Raw genomic sequence first — 25,406 nt, 5'->3', positions numbered from 1 at the left:
GAAGGGAGACATGAACGACAAATAATGAACCAACACTGAACACAGGAAGACACTAAATACAGGGAGGGGTAATCACGAGACGAGAAACAGCCGGGTAGGCTAGGCTAGGCTAGGCTAGGCTAGGCTAGGCTAGGCTAGGCAAGGCAAGGCAAGGCAAGGCAAGGCAAGGCAAACAGGTGAACACAATCAGGCAATCAGACACACCAGGGAGACTAACGACAGGGAGGACAGAACAGCAAAATAACCCCAAAACTCGACACACAAAAACTCAACCCCTGACATAATTGAGGAATTGGAATTATGTCAGGGCTGAAAGTGTCACAGAATTAAGTGAATATGCTTAATTATGATCCTGTTTTTAAAAGTAGTGTTTGCAAAGGTATAAGCATACTTATAAGTACTTCAGAGGTTACGATAACATAAGCTCCATAAGTTAAAGAAGGATAGAGGAGGTAGAAGCGGAATGAGACGATGGATCCAAGATCTCGGCTCATAACACAAGGAATTATCTAAAATGTCGACAATCCGTAGAGACAGGAAACTGCTTGTTAAAGTACTTTTACCCGTCAATCAATTTAAACAGCTATAATTGAGTGGTTTAAATCTGTAATTTAAATGTTCTACATTCATCCATCTTGAACCCCTGGAATCTATCCATTTCAAACCTCCCAGAATCAGGTGTATAGCCAGTTCATGTACAGATGCAAGGAATTAGTTTGGTGCATAAACGCAAAGAAGGACTGTAATGTTAAAATATACACTAAACTAAACACTTAGTTCATATTTGACAAAATGCAGTATATTAGATTTAAAAGAGGGAACGTTATATCGTGAATATTTGGTTAAAGGTTTCTTCCACGAACCGAGGAGCCCTAACCGTGTGTAAAACCGACGGAGTGCTCCTTTAAAATATGCAAAGCTACAACCAATCACAGCCTGAACCTTTAATTATGTACAACACGTTGTTTTTCCGAAACGACTTCTTCAGTAAATCTGTCTGAATTTCACTTAATCTGAGAGCGATTGTGCAGCTCCTCAGAGAAGCAGTGCATTCTGGGACACAGGGCTGTTTCTCCTCACACTTTCTGCTTCTGGCTGTGCTCGCTGTGTTCGGGGGGGTTTCCACTCGCCTTCATCACTGTCACCGGAGTGTGTGTGTGTGTGTGTGTGTGTGTGTGTGTGTGTGTGTGTGTGTGTGTGTGTGTGTGTGTGTGTGTGTGTGTGTGTGTGTGTGTGTGTGTGTGTGTGTGTGTGTGTGTGTGTGTGTGTGTGTGTGTGTGTGTGTGTGTGTGTGTGTGTGTGTGTGTGTGTGTGTGTGTGTGTGTGTGTGTGTGTGTGTGTGTGTGTGTGTGTGTGTGTGTGTGCAAAACAAGACTATACTTCTACTTTTACTCAAGTACAAGATCCGAGTACTTCTATTTTTACTCAAGTACAAGATCTGAGTACTTCTACTTTTACTCAAGTACAAGATCTGAGTACTTCTACTTTTACTCAAGTACAACATCTGAGTACTTATACTCAAGTACAAGATCTTGAGAGATGTGTGTGTGTGTGTGTGTGTGTGTGTGTGTGTGTGTGTGTGTGTGTGTGTGTGTGTGTGTGTGTGTGTGTGTGTGTGTGTGTGTGTGTGTGTGTGTGTGTGTGTGTGTGTGTGTGTGTGTGTGTGTGTGTGTGTGTGTGTGTGTGTGTGTGTGTGTGTGTGTGTGTGTGTGTGTGTGTGTGTGTGTGTGTGTGTGTGTGTGTGTGTGTGTGTGTGTGTGTGTGTGTGTGTGTGTGGATAGCAGGAAGGAGCATTAGTCAGCAGGACACGGAGCACATTTGAGTGCCGCAGATCGCCCGGAGGAGCGATATCTTAGATTCCCGTCAGTCTGCCGGTAATTGAGGGAATATTAGAGACGCCGTGCTGCAGATGGCTCGTGATATGACATCTCAGAACACACCCGAGGGGCGAAGCGCAGTAATTGGGAGCTTCAAATGCAGATGGACCGTGTCAAGCGAAGGGAGGCGGAGAGTTGGGGAAAAGGAAACATCCCGTCGACCCCGTCGTCAAAGGAGCAGTGCAGCGTCAACAGCTGGTGTCCGTCGGAGTGACAGACTCAGGAAGTGACAGACTCCACTCAGAGAGGGTGAAGGTGGGGGGGCTGATCCGAGAGAGAAGGTGGAAGCACAGACTCGGATGTGTGGGTCTTGACTCATCTCAAACATCACATCTCGAGCGGCTTATTCAAAAGTGTTTTCTCCATCGTCCAAAGAACTATAAAAGCTCCATTGATACGAGCAGGAACACCGGTTTGCGGACGTGATTATCGTCAGCAGACTGATCCAGTTGAACCCTAACCCTCAAACCAGGAAATTAGTTTTACCACTTTCAGTTCCCTTGTCTTGAAGTCAATGTAATTTTTAATGCATTTTTTGTAAGATGCCTGAAATATAAAGTCTACGGTTAACACAAACTGCGGAGATTTTCACGTTTTCACATAAAATATGGCCTACAATAATACTCTATTGGCAATCCCCTTTAAATCATGCCGATAGCACTTCCTCTGATACCCTCTCTGTGTAAGGAGGATGCTTGTTTGCTGCTTCGTTAGTGGGCTAGTAACAAATCGCATTATTACAAAGAAATAATACTCATATTTCTTAGTAGCAAAACCCCACACAATCATCTGTTTCTAAAACTGACTACGAACGATCAGAAGCAGGTATCGTTTGACTGGAGAAGTTTGGATACTACTTGGTTCTGGGATATTTCGGTAAAGTACCTTTTTGAAGGTGTAAAGTACACACACCTTCAAAGTATAGACTGCCATTACCTAAACCTAATATTAACAGGCGTTGAGGATTTGAACGATTAACATTCTCTTATGAAATAGACCCAGAAACCTAGAACTCTCCAAACTCTAGACCAGGGGTGTCAAACTCAAGGCCCGGGGGCCAAATCCGGCCCGCGACTTCATTTCATGCGGCCCCGCAAGAGCTTGCAAAGAATATAATACGTTTATTATACGGTTACATGCCGCTTTACAGAAGCAGGTTGCCCATAAACTACATGTCCCACAATGCATCTCGTTTTGCGACACGCGCACTGAAGAGACTTCTGCTTTCAGACGTAGTTAATGACTAAGTTATTATCCTATCCGATGCTAATCCAATTCAGAGGCAATAATGTAATATAACACATTATTTTATATATATATTATATATTTATATAGTTACAACCGGCCCTTTGAGTGCAACAAGTCTCTGTCAGACAGCAACACTGCATGTCATATAGCTGCCCACTCATTCATGTCAATGAGTCCAACGTGTTGCTGCACAGAAGGCACAGACGCACAGTGATACTGCAGAAAAGCATACACTACTACCAAAACCCTATTCGATGTCTTTCAGGAATGCACTGCGTTGTCCAATCAAAAAACGTGGACACACACAATCCTGATAGAAGACTTCCGGGCCTCTGAGACCCAACATCAGTGTTCCTATCGGTTGTATAAACACGTTGTTATTCGATGACTCTTGCACCAGCGAGTTGTCCCATTGTGTGTGAATGCGATATCTCCGGGAGTCTTGAACGAATTCCCTCAAAGTTTCTTGCAAACAGAAAACTCTTTCAGCCAGAGCTCAATAACTAATCTCAGATTATCATGGCCATTTGAACTCTGTCTAATAGGATAACACGATGATGCTTCGGACAGACACGGATGTACACTTGTTGGTGGAGGCGGTAATTCTAGTTCACGTGAATGTCTTGAACGTACTCAAACGGACCTTCCTGTGTCCGATCAGAAGTCACACGCAGGCAGGCGTAGTGCTGCTTTTGATTTGAATGAAGCCAAAAGGCAGAACATGGACCTCATCCAAAGGAAAGCAGGCGGCAGAAGAAGTCGTATTTCATTATTCTCAAGCCTCAGAATATGGTTCCAATCTTCGAGATAAAAGCAGGGGATTTGCTAACTCTCATTTGTTCATTATCAGAATCAGGTTTTCAAGCTGATGCTGATCTGCCTGTTCCAAGTTTTTAACAAACGGTGATATACTTGTTGTTCTCCGTTTGACTTCTACAATAGCCTCGTTTTGAGCAGCAGCGTTTTTCTTGCTTTGATCATCTTCCAGTATAGCTGTTGTTTTTTACGTTGTAGATGCTTCAGTTTCTGTGTATGTTGTGGTATTAATATCAGAAGGTAACATTTGTACTCGTACAAGGAATGATTCAGGAACGTCTCGCCTGTCAGGTTGAAAATACCCATGACCCCGTAACTTTTAATCATGCAACGGGAACGTGAGCGGACCGCATCCGAAATGTTTGAGCTGCATGGCTTCTAGACTGTGCTTCTAAGTGTGGCCTCCAATGTACCGTACTTTCCGGACTATACAGCGCACCTGCATATAAGCCGCAGCAGCTAAACTGTCCGTCTGTCTTGCTCTCGTTCTGTCTCTCGGTTCCACTTTTACTTTGGCGCGCTACCTGTCTCACTCTTTTCCGGCCAACAGCTTTTCCTGCTGGAGCCCGCCGCTTAAAGGTGGCGGGCGCGGACCGGTCCTAGAGCCCATAGAGTTAAAGGTGGTTAATTTTACCTGTAAAATCCATAGATTTAGGAGGTTCCCTAGTGGCCGTCAGCGGTACAAAAAAAATGGGGGGCTTATAGTCCGAAAAGTACGGTAGTCCTTTTTGTTTGGTGTGTCCTTGTCCTCCGTGTGCTGAAGCCTACATACGCTTTGCTGCAAGGTGTCTTGTCTTTGAAAGTGGCTTCAATATCCTGCATTCATTTTGGTTGCGACCATTCCTTGAATTTGTTTGCAATTTTTTATTCGACCGGCAAACTGTGATCTAATGAAGGTCCTCTCATGTTCTGTTTGAAGACAGTGTTGTAATTGTATTAATCTCTAATCTGTGTCGATCTGTGCTGTCCTGTTTTTACATGCTTACACTGTTGCTGTTAAACTACTGAATGTCCCCATGGAGATGAACAAAGGTCCATCTTCTCTTATCGTCATATCTCACTGTTTCTGTTTTCTCTCCCTCCATCTTTCTGTTCTCCAGGCCGATGGGTCAACTCTCTCAAGGCGGCGCACTGACCGTCAACACGAACCCCAACATCAACATCAAGTCCGAACCCGTGTCTCCGAACCGTGACCGAAGCACCCCCAGCTCCACCTGCGGAGGAGGAGGAGGAGGAGGAGGAATGGGAGGAGGAATGGGAGGAGGAGTCGGCCAGATTCAGCTCCAGGGACAGGGTCTAGTTTCGGTGGCGTACCCGGGTACCCTTCGTCTGGAGGTCGGAGGTCAGGGACGCTCGCCAGTCGACAGCCTCAGCAGCAACGGCAGTTCGTACGATGGCAGCGATCGGGACGACGGGAACCAGGGAAGAGGAGGCGCTCCGACAGATTTCCTCCACCAGGGCGGCGTCGGGGGGCAACAACAACAACAACCCACCATGGTCCTCCTGAGGCCCTCATCGGCTGAACCCCAGGAGCAGGACGGGACCAACGTGAAGAGGATGCGACTGGACACCTGGGTCACATGAATCCGCAGAGGGACGGACGGACAGATGGAGGATTGAGATGGAGATGTGTACTTGTGGCTTGTGTACATGCCCCCCACCAGCCCTGATGCCCCCACTTTCCTTCGTCGTGCACACACAAACACACACACATATATTTATACACCGTTTATACATCGACCCAGTAACCTACACGGGAAACGCTGCCCTCACACAGCATGCTGACACCGTCAACACATTTGAACTCTGATGTATTTTCACTCACACTAGCCCCGACGGGTCGAGCCACCAAACCAGGGAACATGTGTCCAAACATTATTCAGATACATTTGAATAGAAGTTTTTAAATCGGGCCACAAACCTAAATTTGGCCACTTTGACTGTTTCACCCGACATGTTGACAACTGCTGGTTTCCCAGCATGCCCTGCGTTTGGATATTCTGTCTGTACCGCACTGCGTTGAGTCAGTGCCACCGAGTGAGTCGTCACCACGGTTACACTGTTACCGCTGTAGATTCTCGGGCCGTTTTTTGCCGTTTTTAAAGCGTGGAGTTTTTCTTTTTGTTGTCCTAGACTGTTGACCTTTAGCGTTTGGATTTGTCTGACTTTGGAATATGAAGACACTAAAAGAGAAACTCTTTCCCCAGCCACGAGACTGATGACCCCCCCCCCCCCCTTTTCCCCTCCTGGGTCCTATCTTTAATCCCAACCATGCAGACTAGCTGTAAAAACCAGGGACGAGGTAAAATACTTTTCTTTGAATCAGGGACGAGCTGCACCGGCTCAACAACACATGACGCAGAATCCCAGCTTCGCCCTCACCTTGTCAACTGCAGACGCTGAGAAAGGTGTGTGTTTGGTGTGTGTGTGTGTGTGTGTGTGTGTGTGTGTGTGTGTGTGTGTGTGTGTGTGTGTGTGTATGGTTTGTTACCTCGTTTTTTAACAAAGTGATGTGGGGCAAAATGTTCATTCTCAATTTCATCCTGGAGCACACACCTGCGATGCACACAGCTGAATTTATTTTTGTGTTTTGAATAGATAGCTGATGTTCAAAGGGGGCGATTGGCGAGGTACCGTGTATATAAGCAATCTGTAACCTTTGTGGCTTTTGTGTGACAGGGATAGGGTGTTTTTGAAGGTATAGACACAGTATGATACAAGTATATATTTAAACAGACGGGCAGCTCTGCATCGGGGGCGGGACAATAGACGACAGGGATTGTATATACAAACTATATATCGGCAGGATATCCCTTAACAGGAAAAAAAATAGCAAACGCATTGATTCTCAGCGGATCTGTCTCTTTTTTTATTTATATTTATGCGTGTATATAAAGTGTAATATGTGGACGAGCCTAAAGAGGGAGCTGTAGAAAGGGAAAACGTTGCCGCGGTGACTCGGACTGTTTTAGAGAGAGAACGGTTAGGACTCCGTCACTGATGGAGCGCACTTTACCTGAACCCCACCCTGACCCATGGACACACACACATTCTGTACACACACACACACTCACCGCCGGTTTAAACAGATACACCTGCTTTTCGAAATCTGACATTCAGCAGATACAAATCAATCTTTGCACTATTTATTAAATTCTCCGAGTTCATGTATTTGTTATCAACCAATCAGAGCTGCCATTAGCATTCTGCAGTTTGGAATATTTTATTAAAAAGTTACATTAAATACGAGTTAAAAGAAGACGATATTAAGGAAAGGGAAATTAGTAAATTAAATATTTCTACGAGGTAATAATTATTTAAAAATATGAAATTATTTTTTCATTAAATACAATATTAAAAAGTACAACTTCTGATAAGGTTTCTTTAATTTATATATTTATTAAATATGATTATTTGCAAATCTGATAATCATTTTATTATGTTTTCCTCCACAAATAGTACATCCACCAATTGTAAACATTCACGATACAGATTTCTAAATATTAATGAATAATAAACCAATGAGGAAATTCCATGATTTGGGAATATCATTGGATCAGTCCAGTCCAGTCCAGATGGTCTCACTTCCCCCCAAGAAGCTTTCCACTTTTTTAAAGATGTTTGCGGATATAATCTCTACTTATTATAAGTACTTTTGGCATATCAAAGTGTTGAGTATTTGCAGTGTCGGTATAATAATGCTAAGTATTTTCTGTCACGGACATATCAGAGCGAACACACAGAGAGTATTGAGCTTTTTTTACCCCCCCCTGACCTTTCCTCTCGGTATAAGCCATGTATTATCTTTCCTTCGTGTGTCACTGGTTGGCTGTACTTTTATATTTACGACTATGAAGGTAAAAGAAAATGTGAAGGATGTCATTTTTGTAAGGGGGGGATTTTGGGGTTTAGCGGGTAGAATTTAAAATGGTTAAGAGCGCAAAGTATTTTGTCTCTTTCACCCTCCGTCGCTTTGCTCGATAGAAGCGTCGGACGCAGGGTCGGGTCTCGTTAAGCCGAGGGTCACAGAACCAGATCTTTTAATGACTGCCTTTCGACACGTCCCCTCCGCCCCGTCACTCACTCAGTTGGTTTTTAAATCTCACACACACACACACACACTACTTGGGGCTGCACAATTTCAAAACATTACGGATCATATTTGAAACATCATTCAAATGTTTTATTATCTTTTAAAATATGTTTGTTGGGCAACCAGTGCCTTTATTGCAGAGACAGAGTTTTACAACGGAGGGGAAGACAGGCAAATGGTAGCGGACACAATTAAATGTACTAAATATTTAAAAATATATTTATAATATATCAGAATAAGGGGATATTTCATCTAAATGCCACAAAATAATAACATGGATGTTCCATACTACGATCTTCGCGAGAAAAAGTTGTGATCACTTCCCACGTTGAACTATGAGTGCTTAATTCAAATGAAAGGCGTCGCCGGGTTGGTTCTGATTGGAAATAACCTTTGAAATACACTTTTTTTAAACTTTATTCACTCTGTTCGACACTTAAGTCAAAATATTTAAGAATATTTGGACTTTTGAAGAGGATCTGAACCAAACCCCATATTTTATTAGGTCTTCAGAATACCAAGACTTTTCTAAAAATACTTAATTCAGATATTTCTTATATACTCCTAAATGTTTAGCTTGGACATCGCACCACGTAATGCAAATCCATAACATGTTGATCAATTGTGCAGCCTCTCCGTTTACTCCGTCCAGAGAGCAGGCGTCGTATCCGTCCTCCTCACACACACACACACACACACACACACACACACACACACACACACACACACACACACACACACACACACACACACACACACACACACACTTTGACTGTTAAGACTGTTGTACCCTGAGCTTCGAACAAAACAAGATGGCTTTGTTTGTTTGTCGGTGATGGAGCGGGTTTTTGCAAAAACAGACACGACAATCGTGCGGAGAAATGGAAACCTGCACCCCCCCCCCCCCCCCACGCCCCCCGCCCGCCCTGAATTGAAGCTCCTGTGTAATGATGTTTAGAAGTCTCACTTTCCAGTGTTAATCTGTGCTGGTGACAGTCTGTTTTTAATTGTTCTCTGAAAAGTGATATTATTATATTCATCATCACGACCACAGCTCTCACGGATGGCAGCTGTCATGATGGTATGGATTTTTTTTTTGTGTAGGTTATAGGCATTTTTTGGATTTTATTTTATTATATAAAAATATTCTATAAATATATTTTTGGTTTTTTTTGGGGTTTTCTTTTCTTCTTCAAAAAAGGGTGTTACTAATGTTGCACGATTTCTATGAACACAAGCGTAGTGATACTAGTACACGTGTGGCGAAACGCTTCAATGCTGCGACTTTGAGTCCAATGTACAAACACACACACACACACGCTAACATGGGACACACGCACACACACGTCTAACTTATTTCTGACCAGACACAATGATGTCAATGCATGGGCGAAGAGTGAATCATGTTATAGGAACTACACGTGTAATATCCACACAAATATACAACACACAGGAAAAAAAAAAATGGAAGAAAAAAGTTTAAAATAAATTATAGCTAATATATTGTGTTCGGCTAGTCTGCTTTTTCGTTGTAAAGAAACATTTTTGTTGTTTTTTTTGGAGAATGATATACAACTTGTGTATATTTTCATAAATAAAGTATGCACTGATATGTTATTACAAATTCTATACTGCTTTTACAAAAAAAAGTGTTTGTTATTGTACCAAAGTATCCATTGGTCCCCTCTTACCCGCCCCCCCTTTTTGCGTATGTTTTACCGTATTTTATATATTAAATAGACAAGTTGACCTACAGGAAGTCTGACTGTGTGGATTTCTGTTCTGCCCTCTTTCTGAAGCGACTGCAGTTCCGTGTTTTCACCACCTGATGGCGCCACTCTTATATTTAGATCTGCACGAGGAGGAAGCTGTGATGATGCTCAGATTTCCAAAATGCCATCTTTAGGGCTTTTTAAAATGAAATACTTGCATTATTATAACGCGGGAAAAACACTGACTAGTATATCATTTAACTTGGCACTACAGTATTGTTGTATAAGTGTATCCCTGTGGTGTTTCAGAAACCACAGAAATAAATCTAACTTTTGAAACTTATTTTAATTTACAAGACAGATGGAGACTTTAATACAAGGTTTTTTTATTTAGCTTTTTATTCTGACATTTTGTGTGTTTTATTGAGATTCATCAATATTTAGATTTATTATAATTGATTAATTAATATGCTATTTTTCACTACATTTTAGAGTGAATTTTAATTATGTATTATTATTCATTTATTAATGATGTATTATCATGTGTTTATCATACATTATGTATTTCTTATTTTTCTTATTCAAGTATTATTTATGATTATAATTTATTGATTTATTATTGATTTATTTTAATTAAAAACCGCTGCACTCTAATACCGAGTGACTTGGAGAGACGGTTTTTTATTTAGCATTTTTCTGATAAGCACAAACGTAAGTACACACAAATGTTAATTTGCATAAACACGTGTTCTTTAGCGCATGCTTGTTCAATAAGCCACTTTAACACAGATCAATAACCTGCTGTTTATTGATCAGCCGGATCCTCCTTTGTTCTTCACAGAGAGGAGGTCAAAGGTCAAAGGTTGGATGTTTTGTTCCCACGGTGACGACCTCTGAGACCAAACGGAGATTATTGGATGTAATTAAACGATGATTTGTCTTACATTGGAGCCGTAAAGTGCATTCATACTGACGCTAGAAAGGCTTCCAATGAACGTCAAAGTGTTAAGACATTACTTTTTAACAATCTTAGATAAATAACCAGGTAAACAAGTTGTTTTAAGATCTCGACAAAACGAGCAATTATTCCTTCATCTCGCCAAGTGTCAAAACTCATCATGCCAGAGTCAGTATTCAGTAATTATCGTGTTAGCTGCGGAACAACAGCGGGTGTCGGCTCTGATGAACGTTACTAATAAAAACAGGAGGAATAATGACACGCTATTTTTAATTCACACATCAGTGAGCAGTAACACAACTGTTTGGTAAATATACATTCAGATGCAATGAGCATAAATGAACACCGGAGTGAAAATACTTGGTTCATTCCCACAGTGTGGTAGTGTCGTACTGTAACATCACTTTATGTATTTGACGGCTATAGTTCATGATATCCTTGTAGATTTATAGAAAAACCTAAAAGATCTAATGAAATTCTTATAAAATTAGACCGAAAGAAATCATATTTTCACTCACAAAACAGTATCACATAGGTTTGCAAAAAAATATGGTTTAAAAAACTACAATACCCATAATGCTCAGCTGTTGGTGGTAGTGAATGACATTTATTTGACTGAACATGTACAACATGTTAAAATAAAGAATATTAAAGGATTGATTTAAAGATGGCAGTGAACTTAAGTCAGACAGCTCAGCGGTTGTTGTTGAAATGCATTCTGGGAGATGTAGTTGTTCTCCATCTTTCCGTTCATTGATCTGTTTCACAGGAATACCCATGGACCCCATGCTGGTTGTTCGTCTGGTTCTCTTCACTCTGCACACTGTGCTCATCCTCACAGTGACAGCCGTCCTCATCAGAAGGTCACTGAGAACACACACACACACACACACAAATAAATCACCTGAAGCACTTCCTGATCGTTTCTGCAAAGGTTCATGATGATGCGTTTTTGTGTAGATAGTTGCCTGTTTTATTTTGAAGTGTGTGTTCCTCCTTGTGTTCTGTCTGGTTTGACTTCCTGTGTTTCCCTCCTGGTGGTGTGAGTGTGTTCACCTGCTGCTCTGTGTTTCTGTCTTCCCTTCGTTCTGTCCGGATCGTCGTCCATGTTTCTGCTGCTCTTCCTCGTGTCCTCACGTTAGTAATCGGCAGTGATGGCGAGATGAAGCTAATTGGTTTGCGAAAGTGTTCATCTCATGAGGCTTCCTTTGAACCCCCCTGTTGGTCAACGTGTGTGAAACCGGCCGACATCTCAACGGTGTGATCTTTCTTACACCGAGTTCCCAATGAGTAAAGCCTTAGAATAACCACGAACGTGAAATCATATTCTCATGTTAACAATTTGTATAAATATTTATTTATCCCTGTATTGATTTATGTATCGTCTTATTTATTTATTTATTCATGTTTTTATTTATACATTTATTTATGTATACTTATATCATGTTCCGCCCTCCATATGAGTGGGGGCAGGGGCGGACTGGGGCTAAAAATCTGCCCGGGACTCTCGACCGGCCCACCTCGGTACCACCGGCCCATCTCAGTACCGCAAGTAAATTGTCGACAGGGGCGGCCCACATCGTCCGACCGGCCTACTTCAGTACCCGCCCTTCGGGATTCGTCCCGAACGTCCCGATGGCCAGTCCGCCACTGAGTGAGGGTCTGATCTCTCTTAATCCCATCGTGGTAATATGAGTGTTGTAAAATTGTGAAGTGTCAGTGGTTCAACCGATCTGAAGCTCGATCTGAAGCTCGGTCTGAAGCTCCGTCTGAAGCTCCGTCTGAAGCTCCGTCTGAAGCTCCGTCTGAAGCTCGGTCTGAAGCTCGGTCTGAAGCTCGGTCTGAAGCTCGATCTGAATCTCCGTCTGAAGCTCCGTCTGAAGCTCCGTCTGAAGCTCGGTCTGAAGCTCGGTCTGAAGCTCGGTCTGAAGCTCGGTCTGAAGCTCCGTCTGAAGCTCGGTCTGAAGCTCGGTCTGAAGCTCGATCTGAAGCTCCGTCTGAAGCTCGGTCTGAAGCTCGTTCTGAAGCTCGGTCTGAAGCTCCGTCTGAAGCTCGGTCTGAAGCTCGGTCTGAAGCTCGGTCTGAAGCTCGGTCTGAAGCTCGGTCTGAAGCTCCGTCTGAAGCTCGGTCTGAAGCTCGTTCTGAAGCTCGTTCTGAAGCTCCGTCTGAAGCTCGGTCTGAAGCTCGGTCTGAAGCTCCGTCTGAAGCTCGGTCTGAAGCTCCGTCTGAAGCTCGGTCTGAAGCTCGGTCTGAATCTCGATCTGAAGCTCGGTCTGAAGCTCGGTCTGAAGCTCGGTCTGAAGCTCCGTCTGAAGCTCGGTCTGAAGCTCGTTCTGAAGCTCGTTCTGAAGCTCCGTCTGAAGCTCGGTCTGAAGCTCCGTCTGAAGCTCCGTCTGAAGCTCGGTCTGAAGCTCCGTCTGAAGCTCGGTCTGAAGCTCCGTCTGAAGCGTGGTATCGACGGGCAGCGAGGCTTCGTTTGTCATCGATGACGTCCCTGGCCTAAAACGAGCCTTCAAGCCTCGATACACGCTTCACCAAAAACGTCCTGGATTACTCGAACCACGCCCCGAAGCCTCGGCGCAGTACGTAACTTCACCAGTAATTGGTTAGTAATTCTTATTATGTTGTTTTGTTGTTGCGTTACCCGCTCTGGTCCCCCTCTTTTGTTTTAAACGTGAATACCAGCTTCCACTGTTTTAAAGTGCATTTTGTACTTAAATGGGAAACCCGAATCATCGAATGTGAAGCCTCCCTTGTAATTCCAAAGGTGTGTTGTCACATGTTCCTTTGGTTTTGCATATCGTTAACTTTCCTATCGTTTTAAATCCTGCCTTTCAATCAGCTCGTCCTCTCACCTCCCCTCGAATGGAAACTTCCTCCATATCTGATGGACGTCTAAATAGTGTTAGGATGTTTAAAGTGACGTTAAACGCTGATGTTTACTCATTAGCTAAGGCATGAGTCTATATTCCCAAGGGGTGACCGTATCCTTTTAACATAATAATCGATTAGCAAAAAAACAACGTATTTAATGAGGTTAAATTGTTAACATGGCCACGCCTAAAACTCCGCCTCGAACCACGGCCACCCATAGCCAAAAGTTCCGGCCACTGCTCGTCTCCATCCTTCACATGTCTCTATAAACACCCACCCGAAAACATCAGTGCAGCTTCCTGCCGGTACGTAATGCAGTGACTAACTATAAGGACCTCACAAACTATGCCTTTAACACAACGCAATGTAACATCATGTAATGGCTGCCACACTTCGCTCTACAGTCACTGTTCGTTTTTTTCAAAGAGCGTCGCCACGTTTCCATTTTCACATCATTTGACTGTATCTGATCCTGTTAGAGAAGAGGATGATGAGAGGATGCAGCCGGACATCAGCTGGCGCCGTCAGCTGGTCCTCACACACACACACACACACACACACACACACACACACACACACACACACACACACACACACACACACACACACACACTCCTGGCTCAACAGGACACTATTAATAACCACTCTCACACACACATGCTCAGACAGACGTCCAACTGGTCAGTCAGTGTGTCATATCTTTAACAATTCAAAAGCTGAGCATCGTGTTGTGTGGACACACCCAAAGGAAGTCAACATGTGACTGAGTATCTTTTTTATATATGTCGTTTCGTTCTTCAGTGTTTACTGAATAGTTTTATTTCCTATTTCGGTCATAAAAAAGCAAAAAGTGAGTTTATTTTGTATTTTTTTAGAGATAAGACGTTTGAGTGTACAAGTAAGTTATTATTTTGTAACCGTATAGAAGTGTTCATGTTTGTAATATAGGGTATCTTTTCACAATTGTATTAAAATCAGGCAATAATACAAATCCCTCTTTAATACCATGTACAATATGAATAACACGGGTGAATAGGGTAAACATTTTAACTAATTGATATCACCATGAAACTTCCCCACATCTTTATTGGCATCAAGATAATTATTTTTTATATTGCAAGTTTTCTGAAATGTCATGTTTAAATATGCAAAGGCAGCTTTGTGAAAGATAACTTTTAGTTAATTGAGGCGAAATCTACTGACAGTAAAATGAACTCTGAAATGTTATGGAGGTTGAATAGCTCTTAAAATGTACCCATGCCTCGTGATTATGCTCTCTGGCTTGTGGAGGGTTTGATCTTCCTCCTCCTCTTCCTCTTTGCCTTCCTCACATGGGTGTGTCCCGCCTGCAGATTCACTATAACTGCATTACACACACTGATCAGATTACTGTGGGCATCTGCTGCACACACACACACACACACACACACACACACACACACACACACACACACACACACACACACACACACACACACACACACACACACACACACACACACACACACACACACACACACACACACCCACCCCCCAACAGGAACCACCTCGCCTACATGACGTACAGCTGAATTCATCATGCATTAGTTGCTAACGTATTGTCTCTTTTGTTCCTCTCTTTACGTTTGCCCTGTTCTGTTTTAGATATGAGGAATTGGACATGTCCGTGTTGTCGTCTATTGTTATTTATTCTAAGACATGTCCCATGTGTGATGTCTCCCACTCTAATGACCCCACAAGAACACTGTCAAATTCAAATGTTCCTTTGTCGAGCCGTTCTGTCTGAAACTGGTGAGGAACGTGGGCCGGTTCCTTAAGCAAGAACCCTGAATAGAAAACTCTAATGTACATCTCTAGCTTTTAATATTTCTTTCGTCATATGTTGAGCTAAAACAATGTATACTTGCTCAATGGATAAACCATGCATCGACGTGTTTGTAGACCACCAAGTCTCAAATAATGACCAACGAGTCTCAAGTCGAGTCCCAAATAAAGGCCAATAAGTCATAATGTCCCAATTAAGAAGACCAACGAATATAAAGTCAAGTTCAAAGTAAAGAACAACACGTTGTTTTGTTCCAAATAATGACCAACAAGTCATCATTTACCAACTCGACAACAACAGGTCTCAAATCCTCAATAAAGACCAAGTCATCATGTCCCAAAAAACACCAACAAGTCTTAAGTCGAGTCCCAAGTAACAGCCAACAAGTCATAATTTCCCCAAAAAAGATCGACAAGTCTCTCTAGTCAAGTCCCAAATAAAGACAGAGTCTCGAGTCCAAAATAATGACCAACATGTTTTAAGTCCCAAATTACATTACATTGCATTTAGCTGACGCTTTTATCCAAAGCGACTTACAATAAGTACATTCGACCAGGAAGACACAACCTTGAGGAAAACAGAATCATATAAGTACATCAGGTTTCAAAGAGCCAATCATTCAAGTGCTACTCAACTGGCTTTAGATAAGCCAGTCCTTTATTAGTATATAAGTGCTCTGTTAGCAGTTCTTTGTTAGTCATTCTATCGCTCGAAGTGGAGTCGAAAGAGATGAGTTTTCAGTCTGCGCCGGAAGGTGTGTAAGCTTTCTGCCGTCCTGATGTCAATGGGGAGCTCATTCCACCATTTAGGAGCCAGGATAGCAAACCCACGTGTTTCTGCTGATGGGAACTTGGGTCCCCCTCGCAGCGAGGGTGCAGCGAGTCGTTTGGCTGATGCAGAGCGTAGAGCACGCGCTGGGGTGTACGGTTTAACCATGTCCTGGATGTAGGAAGGGCCAGATCCATTCGCAGCATGGTACGCAAGTACCAGTGTCTTGAAGTGAATTCTAGCAGTTACCGGAAGCCAGTGGAGGGAGCGGAGGAGCGGCGTGGTGTGGGAGAATTTAGGAAGGTTGAAGACCAGACGAGCCGCTGCATTCTGGATGAGCTGCAGAGGTCGGATGGCACATGCAGGTAGACCAGCCAGGAGGGAGTTGCAGTAGTCTAGGCGTGAGGTGACGAAAGCCTGGACCAGAAGCTGCATCGCTTTCTGGGTCAGCTGGGGACGCATCCTCCTGATGCTGAAAAGCGTGTATCTGCAGCAGCAGGTTGGAGCAGCGATGTTTGCAGTGAAGGACAGTTTGTTATCTAGGGTCTCACCCAGATTCCTTGCAGTCTGAGTCGGGGAAACAACAGAGGTGCCGATGTTGATAGTCAGGTCAAGAGTGGGACAATCTTTTCCCGGAAGGAAAAGCACTTCAGTTTTGTCAAGGTTGAGCTTGAGGTGATGAGCAGACATCCACTGAGAGATGTCAGCTAGACAAGCAGAGATGCGTGCGACGACCTGGGTCTCTGAGCGGGGAAAGGACAGAATCAATTGGGTGTCGTCAGCGTAGCAGTGGTATGAAAAACCATGCGGGCTAATGAGAGATCCGAGCGAGTTTGTGTACAGGGAGAAGAGGAGGGGACCGAGAACAGAGCCCTGAGGGACCCCTGTAGTTAATTGACAAGGGTCGGACTCGGACCCTCTCCAAGTTACCCTGTAGGTGCGGTCTTTGAGGTATGAGGTGAGGAGGGAAAGTGCAGAGCCTGAAACTCCAAGTTCTTGGAGAGTGTGAAGGAGGATCTGATGGTTCACCGTGTCGAATGCAGCAGACAGGTCCAAAAGGATGAGGACAGAGGAGAGGGAGGCTGCTTTAGCCGTGTGCAGTTCCTCAGTGACAGCAAGGAGGGCAGTTTCTGTGGAGTGACCTGCCTTGAAACCAGACTGGTGCGGATCCAGAAGGTTGTTCTGATGGAGATAACAGGAGAGTTGTTTAAAGACAGCGCGTTCAAGTGTTTTAGACAGGAACGGGAGGAGAGAGACAGGCCTGTAGTTTATAACATCAGACGGGTTGAGAGTGGGTTTCTTTAGGAGAGGGTTTACTCTCGCCTCCTTGAGACTGTTTGGAAAGTGACCAGAAGTTAGAGAAGTGTTGATGAAATGGGTGAGAAACGGTAGAATATCAGGAGCGATAGTCTGAAGGAGGTTAGAAGGGATAGGGTCCAGAGGACAGGTGGTAGGGCGGGCAGAGGTAATGAGGGTAAGAACCTCACTTGGAGAGAGAGGGGAAAAGGAGGTTAGTGTGCCGGTTGACCGTCGGTCAGGTGATCCAGCGGTGAGTAAAGGTGAGTCAGAAAAAGAAGAGCGAATATCGTCAACCTTTTTTTCAAAGTAGTTAACAAAGTCGCTTGACAGAAGGGAGGAGGGGCTTTGGGGGGGTCCAAGAGGGTGGAGAAGATGGAAAATAGTTTTTGGGGATTGGAATAGGAAGATTGGATCTTGTCTTGAAAGAAAGAGCTTTTTGCCTGAGAGATCGAAGCAGAGAAAGAGGAGAGGAGAGCCTGATAGGTTAGGAGGTCGTCGCGGTGTTTGGATTTCCACCGTTTCCGCTCTGCTGCCCGAAGGACGGTTCTATTAGCACGCAGTGCGTCATTTAGCCAGGGAGCAGGAGCGGACTGACGAGCCTGCCGAGATGTGAGAGGACAGCGAGAGTCCAGAGAGGAGGAGAGAGTAGAGAGGAGAGTTTCTGCAGCAGAGTTTGGAGGCAGGAGTTGGAACGAGTCAGAGGAAGGGAGGGCTGAGAGCACCGAGGAGGCAAAAGTAGAGGGGGAGAGGGAACGGAGGTTACGGCGGACAAGTGCAGGATGCGAAGAGATTAGTTTGTTATGTTTGGAAAGGGGTAGAGAGAATGAAATGAAGAAGTGATCGGAGGTGTGGAGCGGGTTTACAGAGAGGTTAGAAGTAGAGCAGTTCCTTGAGAATATGAGATCAAGGACACTGCCAGCTTTATGAGTCGGTGGGGACGGAGACAGTGAGAAAGCAAAGGCGGTTAACAGAGATGTTAGTTTGTCTATCTTCCCCGTCTGGAGGTTGAAGTCTCCGAGAAGTACAGCGGGAGGGCCAGTTTCAGGGATGTGTGAGAGGAGATGATCTAAGTCCTCCAAGAAGTCCCCCAAGGCGCCTGGTGGACGGTAGAGAACAACAATGGTTAACTGTATAGGATGGGTTACTGTGACGGCATGGAATTCAAAGGTGGAAGGAGTGTTAGGTAGCTTGAAGAGGGAGAAGCTCCATGTGGGAGAGAGCAGGAGACCAGTGCCACCTCCTCTGCCAGTGGGTCTGGGTGTATGGGAGAAGGAGGATGCTGTGGAGAGAGCTGCTGGGGTGGATGTGTTGGATGGAGTAATCCACGTCTCAGTGAGAGCAAGGACATCCAGGGTCTGCAGGGAGGCGGAGCCAGAGATGAAGACCAACGAGTCACAAGCCCCAAATAATGACCAACGTGGTTCATGCCAAGTCCCAAATAAAGACTAACAAGTCATAATGTCCCAAATAAGACCAACAATTATCAAGTAAAGTTCAAAATAATGACCAACAGGTCGTCAAATACCAACTCAAGAACAACAGGTCTCAAGTCCCAAATAAAGACCAACGAGTCTCACATCCTCAATAAAGACCAACAAGTGTCAAGTGAAGTCCCAAATAAAGATAAACAAGGCTTGAGTTGAGTCCCAGATAAAGAACAAGTCATAATTTCCCCCCAAAAGACCAACAAGTCTCTGGTCAAATCCCAAATAAAGACAACATCTTTGAAGTCGAGTCCCAAATAAAGACTAACAAGTCCTAAGGCCTAACTGGAAGCAAAAATATGGAGATTTGTTTTATCCCCTGATCAGATCACCTTGATTTATAATAGAGAGTATCTTGGGGACTTATTTCAACACGTCCTCACTCCCAACCCGTCACATGTTGACGGGCGGTCAGGGCCCCTCCCCGTCACTCTATTACAGACAGGGTACCCCTTGAGAGTCTGTTTTCAACGGGCAGGGCGTCCCATTGACTTGCATAGAGCTCCCTGAACGTTGGTAATAGACGAGTTGGGATCGCGGCGAAATTCTCTCCGCAGATCCATTCTCACAGCGTTTATCAACTTTTTTCTTACTCAATATCAAGCCGCACTTATTGTTTTTACTCCTCCATCGCTACACCCCAGGCACAGCCTTAAGGTCGGCCGATCAGCTGCTGTTGATAGTGCCGAAGACCAGGCTTACAACCCGAGAGCATCGAGCTTTCGCAGCGGCTGGCCCTAGGCTCTGGAACACTTTGCCCCTCCATGTGAGGTCGGCCCAGACCCAGGGGTTTTTAAATCTACTCTTAAAACTCACTTTTTCTCTCTGGCTTTTGTTTATTTATTTATTTATTTATTTATTTATTCATTTAGTTCTTTATTTTAATATTTATAACATAACATAGGATTTCATAAAGTATTTTTAAAATAGTTTATTATAATAATTATATTCATTATTCGAATATAGAAATAGTAGATAGGATTACTTAAAATATAGTACCTTATATTTCATCTTTTTTCCCTTTAGACCCTTGCGGTTTATTCTTAAAAACCCTTACCCTTACCCACCCCCCATGTTCCCTCTGCTGGTCTATGGCCTTGTAGAGGGTAACGGGAGGGTCGCTTAGATAAGCGGGGGAGTGCATCTGACGAAGAGATAGGTTGTTGTGCTTCCTCTCTCTGTTTCTTATCTATATCTAATAGAACTGCTCGGGTCTTGATAGATTGAGTGGGGAAGTTCATGAGATCTTTCTAGAGGGTTATCAAGAATAACTCTTATCCAATGACCTTTCCCCTCTCTGTCTGTGTCTGTGTCTTCTCTTGTTCCGATTAACCCAGCCAAAGCTTTCTTCTTGGTTTGTATCTATATCTACGCCGGGATCCGGAGTCGAGGCTGATCCTCTTGCTGTGGTCCCGTGTCCTGGATCCTCTATCCTGAGTTCTGGATTAAGTCGTGGACTTCGGGTCGTGGCTGAACCGTCTCTGCGGTCCTGCCTTGGGTCTCGTCATGCTGCTTCCCTGATGGCTCCCACAGGATTGTAGCTGACATCCTCGTGGATTCATCTTCTCATTACAGACACATGCATTTCCTAACATTCGGTCTATATGCTGTCAAATGTATTATCTCTGATTTACACACGGAATCTATTGCACGTCTGTCCGTCCTGGGAGAGGGATCCCTCCTCTGCTGCTCTCCCTGAGGTTTCTCCCATGTTCCCTTTAAACTGTGGGTTTTTCTCCGGAAGTTTTTCCTTGTACGATGTGAGGGTCTAAGGACAGAGGGTCTAAGGACAGAGGGTCTGAGGACAGAGGGTCTGAGGACAGAGGGTCTGAGGACAGAGGGTCTAAGGACAGAGGGTTGTATTATCATACTGATATTCTGAATAATCTGTGCTGTTGTATTTGCTGTAAAGTGTTTCTACTGTAGGCTATTTTTATTATATGTACAGCACTTTGGCTCGACCAAAAAGCGTTTATAAATGTGCTATAAATAAAACTTGATTTGATTTGATTTGAATACCCCAACCCATAGATCCGTGGGTGAATAATGTCAATCACCACATTACACACATCCCTTCACATTTACATTTGAATTTACATTAAAGTATTTCGTGAGGCCTTCTAAAATGTTTTTAAATATAATTAGGGTTGTAGTTGAAGAGTTTGTAAATGATTGTGTTGCCTGGCAACCACAACCACACACATGGATTAACATCGATTTAATACATTAGTGTAGCCTTTGTTTCTGCTCAAAGAGGTGTCGACCAGCCGGGGCAACAAGAACATCGGCGAAATCGAGTTTAAAAAATAAATAATGATTATATTAATATTGACAATAACAACCGACCGTCGGGGAGCGTTCTCATGGCGTCTATTATCAACGCTATGGGAGGTCTATGAAGGTCTATGGGACGCCCTGCCCGTTGACAACTGACTCTCAAGGGGCGCCCTGTCCGTAATAGAGTGACGGGGAGGGGCCCTGACCGCCCGTCATCATGCGACGGGTTGGGAGTGAGGACGTGTTGTTATTTTGATAAGGGGCAGCTCTTATTAAACCTTCTGACTGTGGCCTCAGACATCCAGGTCACAACCTTTGCTAATACTGTTCCCATGGAGGATTGCAGTGTCATGCTGGAGTCACGAGTATCTCCTCTCACCCTGGATCAGACCTGCAGCTGTCTGATTGCACATCGCAGTGCAACCTCTATTTTAATGTGTTCTGATGACAGGATAGGCATAATTTGACCGTGTTGTAAAGCTGTCCGATGCCTTAAGCTCTGTTCAGATTGATGAGATAGATGATTCCACGAGGAGGGGCCAACGCTGAGGAGGAGACCATGAGGTTCGAGAAGGCAATGGATGAAAGAGATAACAATTGTCTGCATTTCCCCTACCTTTCTCAAACCTCTGCCTCCTGGATGTGGATATCGTGTACACTTTGTATGCTGCTGCTAATCGGCCGTCTTTGTCTGCACACAGACTTTCCCATTGGTTGGGTTTATATAAATCTCACCTCTTATATTTGCATTTATTTAGTCTACATGGCCTGCGCTCCCAGGATATCATCCAGATGCTGGTTCCTAAAGTGAAATCAGAACTAGGTAAAAAAAGCTTTTAAATATGCTGCAAGTCCCTCTTGAAGGACAGAGGACAAGAATCCATTGGTCGATGTGATTTCTCGTATATCCCATAATTTAAGTCGTTCTAAAATTGTGCCAGTTTTTTACGTTTTATACCAGTTTCTTTTATTTGCATATTGACTGGTTAATGTGCCGTTTCAGTTTTACAGCTGTCTTTTCCCTCTGCCTGTATTGTTTGTGTTCGTGCTTCCCTCTTGGCCAGGTCTTGAAAAAGAGATTTTAATCTCAATTAGACTTTCATGGTTAAATAAAGGATACATTAATTAGCAATACACCCATTGTCTTCAGAGCATCCTGCATTTCTTAGCAGGTGCCTTGGGATTCAGGAGGGCACATGTTGACCGTACATGGTCCAACCAAATACTATGTTTCAATCAAGTCTTGTTACTTCTGGAGAAAACGTTGCACACATCCTAATGTCTGGTCCTACTGTAGATACACCGCAATGCGACACTTTGCTAGTTGGGCAGGGTTTCAGACTCGTTACTCAGTCGTGGTTTTCTCTCTCAGCTTATATGTGGGTTTGTGCCTTTTCCGACATAATGGGAATCTGAAATGGGAGACACCGGCTCCACAGTCCGGCTAAATCAATGGAGACAGGATGACATATGGCTTGCAGAGCACACACGCTTCCACCAAGACGGCAACCCTCCTAATGGACTCGTACACGCCCCCATTCCCAATGATCAGTGGTCATGGCTGGCCCTCTGGATTGTGATGATACCCAGCGCTGGAACATAATAACATCGTATATAAGCATTTAAGTACAACTTCCAGGGTACTTTTCCACATCTCACCTTCACCACGCCTCCTTCCCCGAGCCTGAGCCTAATGGGAAAACCCCTGAATGGATTTCTGACATGTTATCCGCTTCCTCTACAACCCTGGTATTTCTTTGTTTTGCTATTTTAAAGTTATACATTTTGATCACAAACATCCTACATTTACTATTTATTTGACATATTTAGTTACACATTACTTTGCAAACTAATACTAAACTAATACATTACAACAGCAGAACAGAAAAAAACATTTAAAGCATGGAAACATGTCGGTAGAGACACTGGACACTAATGTGAAGCAGAATAGGGCCCCTTTAAACAATATCTGTAGCCTCAAAATGGTTTGTATTCCAATGTGATGGATGCCTTTGGTTGCAAACATGTTTTGCTTCAAGACCGAAGGGTGTGTCGGGGCTGAGGTTTGTTCGAAATAGACAATAACCTCCAGCATCAGACAGATTGGATCAGAGATGTGTTGTTGTGTTTCTGAAAGCCAAACCGAACTGGTGCTCGTGTTCAGATATATCGACATGCTTCTATAATTGTTTCATATTGTATTTGGCCAGAAACATGTTCTAACTGTGCCGATAAGTCACACCAAACAACAACAACAACAACACTTCAGTATCATCCATGCCCGGTTTCTTGGTTTCTTGTTAGTGAAACTTGGCTCTCGGTGAACGTGCGCGCCGTCGGCTCGTTTGACCCTCAGTAGCGAGGTTTCACTGCGTCGCCATGCCAAGGAATAACATGACTCAAGCGGATATCAAACGATACGTCCCACCTATACGATGATTAAATAGTTACCGCTAATCTGTGCCAAATGTTTTTTAGATCTGTGCCAAACCGACTCTTAACTACACTACATCTTGTATATTTCAAAAACAGCAGGGTGCCTCGATGCTCTCCGTTGTTGTAAATGTCGCCTTATGAGTTAAAGCCAAACTTGTTGAATTAACTTTATGTTGTTTGCAATGGTGCCAACGAACTGACAATGAAATTAGAAAAAGGTGCTGTGATTATTTATGGTAAAAAATAACTTGTATTTATTGATACCACGTTTTGACTTGATCATTTTAAGTTTTTGATACAGGCTAACAATTATTCAGATCCCTAACATTACCAATACATAAATGTTTAATACTCCAACAAAAGTAAAGTCCCACATTTAAAATCCCACTTAAAGGTGGGGTAGGTACGTTTGAGAAACCGGCTCGAGATACGCTTTTTGTTATATTCCATGGAATGCTCTCAACATCCCGATAGCAATGAATATCTGAAGTGCTTTGACAAAAAATCCATAAAAAAATGTCATCTGTAGAAACCGTAATACTGTAAAAAGTACAACCAATTGGATGGCCTACCTGCCTGTCAGCCTTCCATCGGGGCACAAACTGATCTCGTGCCCTCATTGGTCATGCGCGCGTTCGTGTGTGTTGGGGGAGGGGCTCTGTGAGGAAGTGGCAGATTTTCTCCGGTTGTGTATTTTCAAATTCTAGCGATCTCGAGCCGGTTTCTCAAACGTACCTACCCCACCTTTAAGTAAAATTATAAATATTACCCTAAACCCTTTAAGTATCAAAAGTAAAAGTAGCTTTTCTGCAAAAAATGTACCTCCATATGTGCTATATTGTTTTATGATATTATCATATTGTCAAGTACCATGTTACTGTCATGTTACTAAAGTTATACATGTTTAGGACGTTGGATAATTTTACCTGCGAAAAGTTACTCAAATCGTTAAATCTGTTAAAAGTGTATCTTGCTCGTTAATGCAAAAATGTTAATCTAATAAGTTCCCTAAGACCTTTTTATTGGGAGTCAGCATATATTATTTTCCTCGTCAGAATGGAAGTACGAAGTAGCATCGAGTGACAATACTGAATTAAAATACGACTTTCTCAACAGTTGAGTAAATGCATTTAGTTTCCTGCCACTGTGTATAATCCAGTTTGTTGAGCGATGCCAGGCAGCTGCCGTGATGCCGTTCCTGCCGTTTCCTTCCTCTCTGAAGCCTCACTTGGGCGGCGAGGAGGCCATCATTGTTAGGACAACTGACTAATGAAGGGCAAGGGGGGAGGAGAGGAGCTGAGGTCACACATTGTTCCCTCTTTCAGACGCTTTCCTTGGCCGACTCGTGGGACGGCTGTTTGCTTTTTGAGTGCCTCGCAACGCTTTGTTAGCGCTTGTTTTCGAGGTCAGTGAAGCTGGGATGTTGCCCAGTTCTTCCTCTCTCACACACACACACACACACACACACACACACACACACACACACACACACACACACACACACACACACACACACACACACACACACACACACACACACACACACACACACACACACACACACACACACACACACACACACAGACAGACAGACAGACAGACAGACAGACAGACAGACAGACAGACAGACAGACACACACGTTGCTGGAAGGCAGCAGAAGTAAGTTGACATTCTGTTAAAGAGGTAACTATTCTTAGAGTTTATGTTTTCATGTTGGAATTAATAGGATATTTTCTCT

The 25,406-nt window shown here is 43.7% G+C and overlaps 2 protein-coding genes across 9 annotated transcripts in view; both read left to right on the top strand.

The window, feature by feature from the left end:
• mef2d (myocyte enhancer factor 2d) overlaps positions 1–8,953 on the top strand; it is a 159,617-nt gene extending 150,664 nt beyond the window's left edge. For all 8 annotated transcript variants that reach the window (XM_071206008.1, XM_071206007.1, XM_071206010.1 and 5 more), the window contains one exon: positions 5,042–8,953. In XM_071206008.1, the coding sequence (XP_071062109.1) occupies positions 5,042–5,525 (484 nt within the window). In that variant the 3' untranslated portion in view covers positions 5,526–8,953. The remainder of the gene's footprint in view (positions 1–5,041) is intronic.
• The window catches only part of LOC117460575 (killer cell lectin-like receptor subfamily B member 1B allele C), a 461,418-nt gene that overhangs the window by 403,323 nt on the left and 32,689 nt on the right, over positions 1–25,406 (top strand). The gene's annotated exons all lie outside the window — the stretch shown is intronic.

Source organism: Pseudochaenichthys georgianus, chromosome 16 (genome assembly GCF_902827115.2).
Source record: "Pseudochaenichthys georgianus chromosome 16, fPseGeo1.2, whole genome shotgun sequence".
In the NCBI taxonomy this organism is placed as follows: domain Eukaryota; kingdom Metazoa; phylum Chordata; class Actinopteri; order Perciformes; family Channichthyidae; genus Pseudochaenichthys; species Pseudochaenichthys georgianus.
Note: the sequence above shows the minus strand (reverse complement) of the source record. Positions and strands in the feature narration are given on the sequence as shown.